This window comes from Punica granatum, chromosome 1 (assembly GCF_007655135.1).
Source record: "Punica granatum isolate Tunisia-2019 chromosome 1, ASM765513v2, whole genome shotgun sequence".
In the NCBI taxonomy this organism is placed as follows: Eukaryota; Viridiplantae; Streptophyta; class Magnoliopsida; order Myrtales; family Lythraceae; genus Punica; species Punica granatum.
This window is the reverse complement of record NC_045127.1, coordinates 47,689,738-47,703,556: the sequence shown is the minus strand read 5'-3', so window position 1 is coordinate 47,703,556 and position 13,819 is coordinate 47,689,738. Positions and strand designations below refer to the sequence as shown.

Sequence of the window (13,819 nt, the reverse complement as noted above, 5' to 3'; positions counted from 1 at the left end):
TCCCCTGTTTTTTCTTGTGGTTCGATTTCTTATTGCAACCTAGGGATCTAAGAAGGGTGCCTGACACACTGTCGAAACAATGCTACAGTTCTTCCGCTAATAATAAGGTCAGTTCGTGCCAAATTGGTCTAATTCCGGTCTCTTTGCCGATGGAGTATCTGTATGTTCGGCGATTGCTAGCCTGCTCGGTTAAAGTTATAATCTTGGTGACTGGAGCTGCAGCTGCAATCAGATACCTTCTGATTCCCGATATAATGCCGATGCTTCTTCTCATTCGGCATAATCACTGCCAATCTCCATAGAGATCGGTTGCATTGCTGATCCTACTTCGCTCTCACTGAGCCCGTTATAGAAGGTTGCAGCTTGCACTGTGGAGATTGGTAGGAGATGTCGAAGTGCAGATCAATGAAAACTGACACTCTTGCGCTGAGCCCTCAACCAGCACGCTTACCTGATTTAGCAAGAATCAATCACGAAATGCACTAAATGCTGATAGGATTGTTGGGCTTCCATTCTTGCAGGGATTCAACCGGTATACGATACTCACTGACAGAACTCGGGGTAGCTTTGGCTTTCAGTGTTCCTATCATCTCCTAGGCCCCGAAAACTGCACTTAGCAGTTTGTATCATAAAGGGTGCGGTCATTTTTTATCGGGGCTCGACTTTGCTTAGTAGTGCCGAGGCAGTGATCGGGGGAGTGAGTGAATTTAGTTCTCGCAATATTGCTTTCCTCATTCGGTGATCTGTGATTCTGTAGTGGAATGGAACAGTATAAGAATGCGCCTTTGCCCTGCGGCTTGTTCCAATCTTTCCAGTCTGTCATAACTCAGTGACAACGAAGACACAGACCTGCGCCTTAAAATCATTCACATAATCCCTGTCCTACCTGTCCCGGTGACCCTGGTCCCATTATTAATAAAGAAAACCAAAAGAATTATTTCGCGATTTCGATCCATTTTCAAATCGTAGATCTAAAATATAATTGCCAAAATCTTTTGTAATATCAATCTTGATGAGGGTATCTTGTAATTGTTATGGAGCTGACGCATTGATTTTCCCTACTGATGCTGATCTCTCCCCCAAATTGATGTTGGTTTAGGTGCCTACGTTGTCGGTAGCAGCAAGCTTGACTCTTTGTCCTTCCCCAACTTGCTCTACGTATTTAATTATAGACTTCCTTTTATAATATATATATATATATATATATATAAACAACCTGTCGACGCGGTACCATGCCCTCCCGATGCCATAGAAATTCCTCTGCTCTCGCGGGAGCTTCCTGCGAAGCTACGGAGGATTTAGGACCTGGCTTGGTCGCAGAGAATCTGCTTGATGGCCCTCATTAGATCTAATCCGATCCAACGATTGACATTCTTCTTTCTTCAGTTAGTTAGATGCGACGACCTGACGGGGTCACACAGTAACTTCATAGCACAAGATCATGGATCATAGGGCGACACCAAATGAACGAAAGAAGCTTGAATGAGTGACCGATGATTGTGAAGCGGTATTTAAAATTTCAATGTACTGGTATTTTCTCTTGACTTAACATGACAGGATACGAAATAATGGTTTAAAAGTTTGATAAATTGATGGGATGTGTAAAGAAAAGGTCGTGGAGGCGTTGCGGGATTGGTCATGAGAAACTTCCAAGATGGCTGAGCTGAGGAATAGAGTGAGTGGGTAAATTATGTCATACAACATTACGCACGATGCGTAGCATCACCTATCAATAGCCGTTATGCCTTCATATTCAAGTATTCGTCCACTACTCATCATTCATCGGTTGGTGATACCACATGTCAAATGTAACGTAACAAAATTACATGATGTAACAATGTATCTTCATGAGTGAAAGAGTCAAACATGCCTGTGACTTGACCTCAGCCCGGAGAAGAATGTTAAGGCATGGTGTCTTTCTTGATGGACTAACCTAAATTCGAATGGACTGCGATTTCAATTTAGCCACCTGGAAAAATCTAATATATATCTTAGTGCATAAGAACCAATGAAATTCATGTTATTGATTAATATCATGGCTATTCACCTCGTCTGTCCAGCAAAGCTATCCATTCATTTGCTATGATCCTAGTAATACTCCGTATCGTCAAGCGGCAAAAAATGGTCATATGACAATCAATAGATCCTCGCAAAAATGCTCTCCTTTCAACCACCAAAGGGCCCAACCTGCCCATTATCCCAGGTCAAACCAACAAGCCCATAAAAACATTTGCAATTGCAATCTTCAGTAGGTGGTCGGTCCACGTGATGAACTCATTTGGTCACTACATAAAATCAACATAATTTGAGTATCCATTTTCAGCATGGAGAAGAAGAAGACACAGTTATAACTTATAGGTAACTGAATTTTCCAACAACAACTCAGGATCTTTCGAGAGACAGGTCGTTCGTGTTCCCTTCCCTTCTCGTTTCTTTTCGGAACCTCTGTATTGCAGGAGAATAGATAGGAACAGAAAGTTTGCTATTTTTGTGCATTTTGGTTGTGCTCTTTGATTTGAAAACCCATGGAGCATTGACAATAAGTTCCTAAAGGAAAGAACCAATGTCGGGACCCTTTCGGAGACTTTCCTTCGCCATCTCAACCTCGAGACAGATCTTTCGAATAGAAGAAGGATCGTCCCGTGAAGCCCTTTCTTCTTTGAAGAACCATGTTCGTGATGATTGCTCTCGTTCCCCATCTCTCCATATGGAGAAGATATTAGGATGGAATAAGCAGGAGAACGTGAAGAATTCCTTAAAGGTATGCAGATGTCCATTGAAAATACAGAATTGTGCTCTAAACAACAAATTTGGAAAAAGGATTTGCTTGGAATACGATGTCCAACTTTATAGTTTGTTCTCTGGACGGAAGATCATGATTAGGATTCAGGGGGGCAACTGCAAAACCGGTTGGGACGAGGGTCGAATTCGAGCTAACACAATACATAAAGGGAAGAGGAAAAGCTGTACACTTCTTTTTTCTCCTAGACCCCGTGACAAAATTGAAAGCAAAGATGACTTTTGCATGATTTGGGAATTGGGAGAACGACATGTCCATCTTTCTGCTGTGTAAGACCAACCAATTTAATTAGCCATAAGCCACAAGATCTTCTTCTCGTTCTTGGTTCTTGATATTGATCTCTCTCTGCATCTGATCTTCACGGGAACTTCCCTAAAGTTCCCAACTTTTCCGAGAAAGCTACCAACCGAGCAACCACCACCACCACCTTCGAGCTGACAACTTATGATCACAATTTGCTCGCCCCTCATGACTCAGTCGGACGCTATTTATGCGTAAATATATTCTGCTTGGAGTTAATCGAATGAATGCACAAGGCCGTTGTAAGCTGAGATTTTCCAGATTTCTTCTCTTCAGCTTCACCACTAGCAAAAATGGACAGACGCTCAACTTCTCCTAGCTCACCCGGGAACCATTTCGTGGACATCCATGAAGTCCTGCCTGAGGAGATAGAAGTAGGGGCAATTAAGAGAGCGGCTGATAAACCTCCCGATAAGCGGGTCAACAGGCCGATAAGGTTCCGTGATGGGAGGCAGAGGCAGCAGAGGAGCTTCAGCAGGCAGGTCTCCCTTGAGACCGGCTTCTCAGTTCTGAACAGGGAGTCCAGAGGCGGAGACAATGAGAGAAAGGTTCTGTCGAGAAGTGGCCTCAGCTTCGGGGGGTTCGAGTCAGCCAATCGGGTCGTGGGAGAGGGGACCGGGAAGGGAGATTTCAGCATGTTTAGGACAAAGTCCACTCTGAGCAAGCAGAACTCCTTGTTGCCTTCCAGGAAGGAGAGGGAGAATAATTTGGATAGTCACCAGAGGAACAACGAGGGCTCTGGCGGACCGGAAGAGTCCGTAAATAAAAGCGTTCCTGTAGGAAGGTACTTCGCCGCTCTCAGAGGCCCCGAACTAGATGAAGTCAAGGTAATAATAATCATCACTTCTCATGCCTATATATGGTTAAGATTTTGCATAAACATTCTCTTACTTACAATAGCATACCTGCAGGACTACGAAGACATCCTCCTGCCAAAGGACAAAACCTGGCCCTTCCTACTTCGCTTCCCGATCGGATGCTATGGGATCTGCCTCGGCCTCAGCAGCCAAGTCGTACTCTGGAAGGCCCTCGCCATGAGCCCCGCCACCCAGTTCCTCCACGTTACCCCTTTCATCAACCTATCCCTCTGGATCCTGGCCCTCACAGTCATCCTCTCTGTCTCGATCACATACTTTCTTAAGTGCATATACTACTTTGAAGCTGTCCGGAGAGAGTGGTTCCACCCGGTGAGGATCAACTTCTTCTTCGCACCGTGGGTCGTGTGCATGTTCATGGCCATTGGGGCTCCGCGAGCACTGGCCCCGGGCCCCCCGCACCCAGCTATCTGGTGCATCCTAATGGCACCATATTTCTTGCTGGAGCTAAAGATCTACGGCCAGTGGCTCTCCGGAGGGAAGCGGCGGCTCTGTAAGGTAGCCAACCCTTCCTCCCACCTCTCGGTGGTCGGGAACTTTGTCGGGGCAATTCTGGCATCTAAGGTGGACTGGAAGGAGGCTGCCAAGTTCTTCTGGGCAGTCGGGTTCGCGCACTACCTTGTGTTGTTTGTGACCTTGTACCAGAGACTGCCTACCAGTGAAGCCCTACCCAAGGAGCTCCATCCGGTGTACTCCATGTTCATCGCTGCCCCTTCCGCAGCAAGTATTGCCTGGGAAGCCATATACGGGGAGTTCGATGGATTGTCGAGAACTTGCTATTTCATCGCACTTTTCCTCTATGTGTCGCTTGTGGTCAGGATCAACTTCTTCACCGGGTTCAGGTAATATTTCGAGTCTTCTCATCGGTATAATTCCCAAGATTGGAATGCATACTTTTCAAAAAAATAAAAATAAATTTACACACGGATGGATTAAAAAAATGCGTTTGTTGAGAGTGGGATTTGAACCCACGCCCTTTCGGACCAGAACCTTAATCTGGCGCCTTAGACCAACTCGGCCATCTCAACTGTTGACGTTAAGAATGAATGAAATATTTACTATTTCAACGGCTGCTAAGTTATTTCTCTTTTCGGTTGCAAGACAACGAAGCCGAAACCTCTTGTTTCTGAGTTGGTGACCTATGTCATTAAACAAAGCCCCCTTCCTCGACGAATTCTAAGTTTTAGTTCGTGTATCTTCTGCAGGTTCTCTGTGGCGTGGTGGTCATATACATTCCCGATGACCACAGTTTCTGTGGCAACCATCAAGTACGCCGAGCACCAGCCTTGTGTCATAAGCAAAGGCCTCGCGCTGGCACTCTCGTTCATGTCCTCGACAATGGTGGCTGTCCTCTGCGTCTCCACTTTGCTCCATGCCTTCGTCTGGCACACTCTTTTCCCTAACGACCTTGCTATCGCCATCACGAAGAAGAGGCAGGCCAAGGACAAGAAGCCAGGGCTAGCTACCAAGAAGGCTTATGACCTTAGGCGCTGGACCAAACAAAGTCCCCTGTCCTTTGTCTCCAATATGACTAAGCAGAATTCGGGCTCCAAGACCACGGGATTGGACCGAGAGAATGGAAGCGAGGGTGAGGAGTGAGATTCATGGTCTCACTTGGTACGAGGAATATAATTAAGAGGAGTGCCATGGAACTTAATAGCCATGTCAATGGAGTTGTATTCATGTCTCCTCTGCTCGAGGTAGCAATACTATTCGATTCTGAGCCATATGATATAATGAATGTACGTATTCCGAATGTTGACGAGATTGAGATCTTAATGTCAGGAAACAAGCAGGCCTCTGGCTTATAGAGCGGGTTCTGGACTCATCCTTATTGAACAAATTGATTTTGCTAAGGGAAGTGGTTGAAGATTATAGATGTTAGGCCTTTAGCATATTTCTATGTTGCCGAAAGTTTAGTAAAGGCAATTGTTACATTATTCTATTTCTGTTAATAACATTGACTAGCACATTAGCTTGTATATTTTCCTTTTCTGGATACTATGGAAATGGGACTTTTTTTTTTTTTTTGGGGGAAACTTTTTCGATCCACCCTTACGTCTCTTAATACACATAACAGATAATATCCTCTACTGTGCACGGGCTCGTGCCATTTTGTGTCGGAGTGATCATAGTCACCATCCATACGCAATAATCTGCCATCAGAAAATGCTTTATAGTAAGTACAAAGGCCTTGTAAGCTGAAATTGCGCAATTTTATGGATCAATTCGGTCTCATCCTTCTGCCCATAGAAAATCATCGTTCATTATCTTAATGAGGAATAGACTTAGTTTGATGCTCCTCCATATTAAAAATTTATATCATTGGAGAAATAATGACTCTGAATCCTCGAATACTTAAGGCCCCGTTTGGATTCACAATCTATTAATTTTAACTTTAACTTTAACTTTAACTCAACACACTACATAACAAAAATACACATTTCCCAATTCAAAAATTTTAACTTTAACTTTAACTCAACACACTACACAACAAAAACACACGTTTCCTAAGTCAAATTTATAATCACATCTCATTTGTCATTTTCCACAATTAAAATCAAAATTAAAATCAAAATAACTTTAACTCTGAATCCAAACGGCCCATAAATTTACTGGCTATTTTAGTTCCAATATCATGAGGTTGGCATGAACTTGTCAGATAATTAAATTATATTATTTTGTATGCGATAAAATCGAGAGAATGTCGCTAAATTTGACCAACTAAACACTATATAATCGTCTGTTTTGGGGCACAATGGTGGGGATATCACATATGGAATCTAGTGGCCATGTTGAAGGATTTGCCTTCATGTTTCCCCTGCTTAAGGTAACAATACTATTTGATAGCGAGCGGCCATATGATATCCCTAATGAATAAATCCCGAATTTATGAGGCACCATACATATTGTTAATGATTGAGGTAGAGACCGGGCTTTTGTTGAGAAACGAGCGAGCATCCTTGGAGCAGGGGCGGAGCCAGCTAATTAGCAGGGGGTAATTGCCCCCCTGAACTTTGGATTTTTTTGAAATTTTGCTTCAAAACTATGTAAAATTAGTATTTTGTCCCCCCTGAAAAAAATTATTTATGTACTATATATATCGAATAACATTTTTGCCCCCCTGGACGAAAATCCTGGCTCCGCCCCTGCCTTGGAGCACTTACCAGCATGTACTCTTGTTAATGAGCGGGTTCGAGACTCAAGAGAATGTAGATCTTAGGCCTTTAGCATATTTCTATGTTGCGAAAAGTTTACTAAGGCAAAGCTTGCATTATTGTGTCAATAACACTGACAAGCATGTATGATAGCCTGTATATTTTCCCTCTTGTGGTCGATGACTGGGAACGTAATTCCTGTAACGAGGACAACATCTTAATATCAACTAGAGCAGAAAATCAGAAAAATGTAAAGCTAGGAGCCCAAGCCCCGAGTTTTCGGACATATGTAAATCAATAAGTCGTAATAAATTTTGAAGCCTGTATGAGATTTGAATCACAGACGATTTCGTTATATGGAATACCTGTTTCTTGAAAGATTGAGAATGTCATATGTAAAGCTCAGCTCATTGTGGAGTAGTTGGCTCAATATGGTCTATTAGATCCATCAAAATTTGGTTGGGCTAAGCCTGGCCCTTGCTGCAGCCCGGAAGTCGAACCCACGGCCGAATTACAAAGTTGTGATCCGCATACTTGTACACACTCGACCTAATCGTGGTTTATATGTGCTACAAGCCATCTTGGGACCACCATGATGCTCGTAGAAACCGAGTGACGTACAAAACGATACAATATACTCATTCTCATGAGGTTGCTTGTTAGGTTGAAAGGATGTAACACCCTTCAATAATCAATATGAAGTATCCCTACATGAGCAAGCATAAAACCGATAAGAAAACAAAGGAGGCAGCGATCCTCGAGTCGAGATTACGTGCATGGATGAGCCGAATTGGGAGCAATAACAAGGCTTTATTTCGAACCCATGCATTGTATAGCTTTATAGTTCGTCTATGTCCAGACAAAGAGAAGTGACCCACAAACTATGACTATATAATGTATGGCCTCAGCTTCCTCATCTCTTAACAGAGACAGATCAAATCAAACGTTGCTTTTGAGCCTCAAACATTCACATCCGCAAATGTCTCTATATCTCCATTTGTCTTATTCTTGCATAGTGTTGGGGAATTCTTCTCCCAGTTCCACGCGGCAGCCACGAGCAAGAAAAGAAAAATCTTCCACTTGCCCTTCGCTCTCTTTAGTAATTTAAGATTTGTTGAATACAACTTACAATTACAACTTTTTGTCGGGAACCACGAGGTCTTCTCAATCCTTCTAACGAATGCTTAATTTAGTTTCGGAATATGAAGCCAAATATTTTAGGTTATGGGGTGAAATCGCAGTAATTTATTGAAAATCTAAAAAATAGTACGTAAATTTCCTCATAGTCCTAAAATTTAGGAGGCAACCAGTCGTCTCCTCGATTCCGCTCGATCTATCCCTGGTCATATAAAATATATTCACTGATGATATAGTTTGTCAATTATAACACATCAGATCATTTCGTTGTTCTTATTTTTGATAATTTCCTTTTGCTTTGAACTTTAGACTATTCGAGTAAGAATTTGGGCGGGACATTCATTAATTTCTGCATCCAGCATCTCATAAGATTGCCCTTCATTTATTGGGCAGTCCCATGCATGCATATATGGCTCATATATGCAATTACAAATATGCAATTATATATGGCTTTTTTAAGTCTATTTTCCTTTGTAGTTTGTCCAGCGGACCAATCTAGTTTCATGTTCCTGTAATTCATGTATAGTGTTTGGGTATTTTTCTCTATATCCGCTTTTGCAGTAGACCGATGAATCCATTTGGAAATCAATAAAGAATCCTCATTACCGCAAAAAAAAAAATCCTAAATGGTCCCATAAAAAAAGGCTGAGAAAATGACGAATAATAATTTAATTTAATTGAAAAACATACCGCTAGTGCTTAGTAGCCAATAAATTGCAACTAGTCAAATTTCTCTATGCTGTAGATAGAATGGCTTTAAATTGTTTTATTAGTATGCGCATTTATTATTAACTAATAAAATAATCACGTGCAATGCACGTGAAAATAATGTAATTTGATACACTATTTTATATAATTTTTAAATAGATATTAGTTATTATACAAATTTAAATTATATATTTTTATTTTTATATACTAATACATTTCTAAGTGCATTTTGATTTTTCTAGTTTGAAAATATCTTATCTATTAAGTTTTATATTTAGTTCAAAACTTACAATTAACAGTGAAAAATAAATCGTATACCAATACGTATAAATAATTATAATATGTTAGAAAATATGCTTCAAAGTAAGCTTTTATGTAGTAGCAAAGGATTTTATATATACAAATACAATAGTTGACAAACTCACCTATTAGAAGTATGTGAGAGTTGTTTCTTTTATTTAATTAAAACTGGGATGTTGAAACAAAAAATAAAAAGAAAGAATGAAAAGAAAATTGATTTATCCATTCTAAAATATTTTTATTTGTAAATAAAATAGATATTTGTAGTTTCTTATCTAATAGTTGTTATATATCGTATACTTATATGAAATATCGGTTAATTTAATAATAATGATTTCCATAGCAAGTTTGGATATTTCGATTTGGAATAAACCCGAATGATGACAATGGTTCTAGATGAACTTTTAGAATCGATTTATGAAGAATTATGTAAAGGTGAAGTGGAATAATAAAAAGTGAAGACTTATTATTAAGTCTTCAAGAAACAATTTGTTGAGTATCTGACGTTTGTATCAGTTATAGATTATATATTATACATGTTAATAATTTTAAATATATTTTAATTTTTACTATTAATATAAAATGCATATCTTTCATTGGATAATCTAAAATGTATTTATATCTGGATCTATAAAACTGAAATGGAAGAATGGGAAAATCTGGTTTATTTCGAATCCTAAAAGCCACGATAAAGAATATACTTATAAGCTTTAGAACATACAAGAATTAAACTTTAGAAAGATCTAAAGCCCTAGCTTAATTTATAAACAATATCTCAGAGAAAATATGTCGCATCTTCCTATTCATCAAAAAAAAATCATCATAAAATGTTGCATCTTCCTTTTTGGCCACAACTACATGTTGCATCTTCTTTCCTATACTAATAACAACCAAGAATATTTTGCTTGTCTCCACCCCAATAAGAATATTTTGCGTGTAAGCACTGTGTATAAACTAATTTAATATCTTTAATTGAATTAAATACTACATATAGGTAGATCTAATCTGCAAAAAACTAGAAGGTATAAAGTGTCAGTGTACCAAATTCTATTTTCTAGAAAAAGTGATATACCATGAAGTCGCACGTGATGATAATATATTACACCGAGCAAAATCCCACTTCCCATTTTAACTCTTAATTGCAAGTACCCAAGGACAATCAAGTGAATGTGGAAATGCATGCAATGTGGCTAATATGATTGTTTTGACCGCTTGGCCACAACCTGTATTATAGCGTTTAAATGGTCCATTTTTAATCATGAGAGCAGAGATTTCATATGTCTAAGATATTTAATATCTCGAGAAAATTCCCATTAAAAAAAGAAAATATCTCGAGAAAATACTGAGGTGCATGCATGCAATTGGTGGAGGCACGGTGTCTTGATGGCAATTTCTGAAGAGAGTTCATTGGTAGTGCTTTTTGTTTCCAAATAATCTCCGCGATATTTCGTGTTTCGTTCTCTGTCTACAATATATATATCTATCATTATTATAATATATGTGAGGAAAAAAAGTTTCTTATCTAACTTTAAGTTTCTTATCTAACTTTCTCTTTCCGAATTTATCTTTATTGCGTATGATTGAATCATTATATGAGGGATTAAGTGATAAAATGACAAGAATAATCATTCACTATCTTTTTTTCACCCATCCCATGTCCCCATTTTTTCTCCACTCTCACCCCTTCTCTCTCTTTAACGTCACTTTCAGTTTCTTCAATCTTTTTCTATCTAATTAGTTATTATTGTGGTATTTTTATTATTTATTTATTTTAATTATTTTGTGAAAAAAAAATCACTTATTAAAGGTATTATATATATTTTCACCAAAAAAAGGTATTATACATATATTTTTTTATCAATGTTATTGACATGAATATAAAATAAATTAATAATTAAATTTATAGAATTTATGTATTAAATTTATAAATTAATAAAATAATATTGATTAAAAATTCCCGCACTTAGTGCGGGCACACATCTAATATATATATATATATATATAATTTTGAACATTTTAAAAGAAAAATCATCAATAATGCGCGGCGAATGCATGACGTATATCTGAACATAGGTTCTTATGAGAAATTAAATCAAAGAAAGAATTGGAGAATATTGATAAGGTTACAGTTGAAGTTGAAATTACATGACTTGTTACATAGTTGGGCAAATATATATATATATATATATATATGATTTTGCATTAATAGATCACTTTTGATTTTTGAACCCTCGGGAAATAAAATCACGAAAAAAATATTATTTCGAGCTTTCCTTGGCCATGAAAATTTTTATTAGGAGAAGTTCATTGGGGAAAAAAAAAAGAATTCATCATGGAGAAAATTAGTATACTCCACCTTCTGTTGTATCTAGATCATATATATATATATATATATATAAAGTCAAAACCTTCTCTTTTAGTGTCACTTTTTATTTTCTAAAATGTCCATAATATATTTTTTTTAATTAACTACAATCACTATATTTTAAACAATTTATGTAATTTCAACAAGTAATTTTCAAATTTACTCACTCATTTTTCTCTTCACATCTCGCTCTCTCCATTTCCCTCACCGATCCCCATCTTACTTTTTTTTCCTAGTAATTTCTCTCTTTTTTTTACCGTGCATAGTGCGAGTGCGTTAATCTAATATATATGGTGATGCATAGCATGGCATTTGTTTATATGTATCAGCCATGTTTATGAATGGAGGAACCACACATTATTTAATTGTCGTTCATCATATAATATATATATATATATAAGTTAAATCCCAGCGCAAAAGCAGACCATATCTTTCTGTGGAAGATCCTCACTTACTTATATACGTACACTTGGCAACATAGGGTTCGATAAGGAATCAAAATCCTTCAATGCCATCAGCCATCTCATCATAATTTTGACGATTACTCGTTTCAACAATTGGTTAGAGTATAAATTATTTTGAGGATTAAAATTTGATTTCATGTATTAAATGAAGTAGTTAGATTACATTAATCTTAATATTATTAATCTTTTATACACATTTAGTCTAAATTGATCGATTTCCATTATGTCCATGTCATCTCCAGTTAAAATACATATAAAAAAAATGACATGTTTGGATTAAATGTGTATAATACACTAAACGTTTTAGAGCTGATGTAACCATATTGATACGTTTAAAACCCGGATTTAAATTTTAACATACTTGTATGACTTCCTCTATAATTATTAAGTATTGATTGACTTATTTAAGCTACAAATCTATTGGCTATGACTCCTGGATTATTGATTCTACGGTCATGTATGGAGAATTTTTGTAAAACAAAATTGGAGGGAGAATGTTATACATTTGAATCCCTCAGCTCGAAGGAGGGGTCTTTTTCCTCGTCAATGCTGAAATAATTTCTTTTTACATTCATATAAGAAAAAAAAGAAGAAGAAGCTTTTCAATATAAACGAAGGAATATAATTTAATGACGCACTTCTATCGAACAGTTGCTTACAAAATACATAACAGATTAAGAAAGTGTTTACACAAGAGAACGATAAACATCAAATGGATAAACGTTGCAATTGAAATAAACAACATAGAGAAAAATTTTAAATGATTGATCTTTCTACATAGTAATGTGACAAAAAAGAATTAACCAAAATTATTCCATTATGCAAATTCCCGTCCGACTATCCAAGTGATAATAAATTCGTTCATTCATTTGTTGCAATTTTATTAGTGCTTACTCATGTCATATGACAAAATTAATAGGGTTTCCACCATTTGAAATTTCGAATATATATATATATATAGTTGTATCCCCATAATTAATAGGATTAGAAATATAATGTTATATATAATACAATGTAATAAATGTAAATGTCTAAATAAATAATTGTAAATGTATATACAATTAGAATTGCATGTAAATCATTAAATACTTAATAATTTTGCTATACAAGAACATTCTTAATTAAAAAAAAGTAATCTCAATATTTATTGAGAATAAAATATGATTTCATAGAATAAGAAGAAATATTTAGTATTAAAAAATAAAAATCTACTGATATGCAATAAGGATGTTTAAATATTGAATACTTTTAAAAAATAAAATATAAATCTATCTATAATTTTTTGAAAGTAAGAATTTGTAAGAGTAATTTATGATGATAGATCATTTCCACTTCTTTTTTTTTTATACATGGAAGTCATCTATTACAATTTTTAGAATTTGATATTTAAAAAAATTTAATATGTTTTCTAACGAACATCATTATTTTATCCATATTTGATATAATAATTCATTTTAAATATTCCTTAATTTGTTATTGTATACACGGATATTTGAATTGTTTCAATTTAAGAATATATATATATATATAAATTAATGAACATTTCAATTGTGATATTAATATTTTTAAAAATCTACTTAAAAATAACGACTCTAATCAATAAACCCGTACTTTCCTTGTTGGTGATTAGGCGAGAAATGGGGGGCAATTGAGTAAATTCGGTCATCCCATGGATCCCATCTTCTCCTCAAACAAGGAACGGCGCGAATAAT

General features: G+C 36.8%; 1 protein-coding gene and 1 non-coding gene across 3 annotated transcripts; one reads left to right on the top strand and one right to left on the bottom strand.

Moving 5' to 3' along the window:
• The first annotated feature begins 2,631 nt into the window (after positions 1-2,631).
• LOC116195784 (guard cell S-type anion channel SLAC1) lies at positions 2,632-6,004 on the top strand. Of its 2 annotated transcripts, XR_004154700.1 has the most exons (4): positions 2,632-3,927; positions 4,012-4,817; positions 5,181-5,675; positions 5,761-6,004. XR_004154700.1 is itself a non-coding variant. In XM_031525128.1 (3 exons), the coding sequence occupies exons 1-3, from the start codon at positions 3,394-3,396 to the stop codon at positions 5,572-5,574; spliced, it is 1,734 nt and encodes a 577-aa protein (XP_031380988.1). In that variant the 5' UTR covers positions 2,632-3,393; the 3' UTR covers positions 5,575-6,004. The 2 variants fall into 2 exon arrangements, 1 of the variants encoding a protein (XP_031380988.1); XM_031525128.1 differs by having other exon boundaries at positions 5,181-6,004.
• Positions 4,923-5,003, bottom strand: TRNAL-AAG. The gene has a single exon. It is a non-coding gene; the product is annotated as a tRNA-Leu (tRNA).
• Positions 6,005-13,819: the final 7,815 nt, after the last annotated feature.

Coding starts and splice junctions, on each gene's coding strand:
- LOC116195784 (XM_031525128.1), top strand. CDS start 3,394: ATGGACAGACGCTCAACTTCTCCTAGCTCACCCGGGAACCATTTCGTG. Junction 3,928..4,011: donor CCGAACTAGATGAAGTCAAG/GTAATAATAATC, acceptor GCATACCTGCAG/GACTACGAAGACATCCTCCT. Junction 4,818..5,180: donor AACTTCTTCACCGGGTTCAG/GTAATATTTCGA, acceptor TATCTTCTGCAG/GTTCTCTGTGGCGTGGTGGT.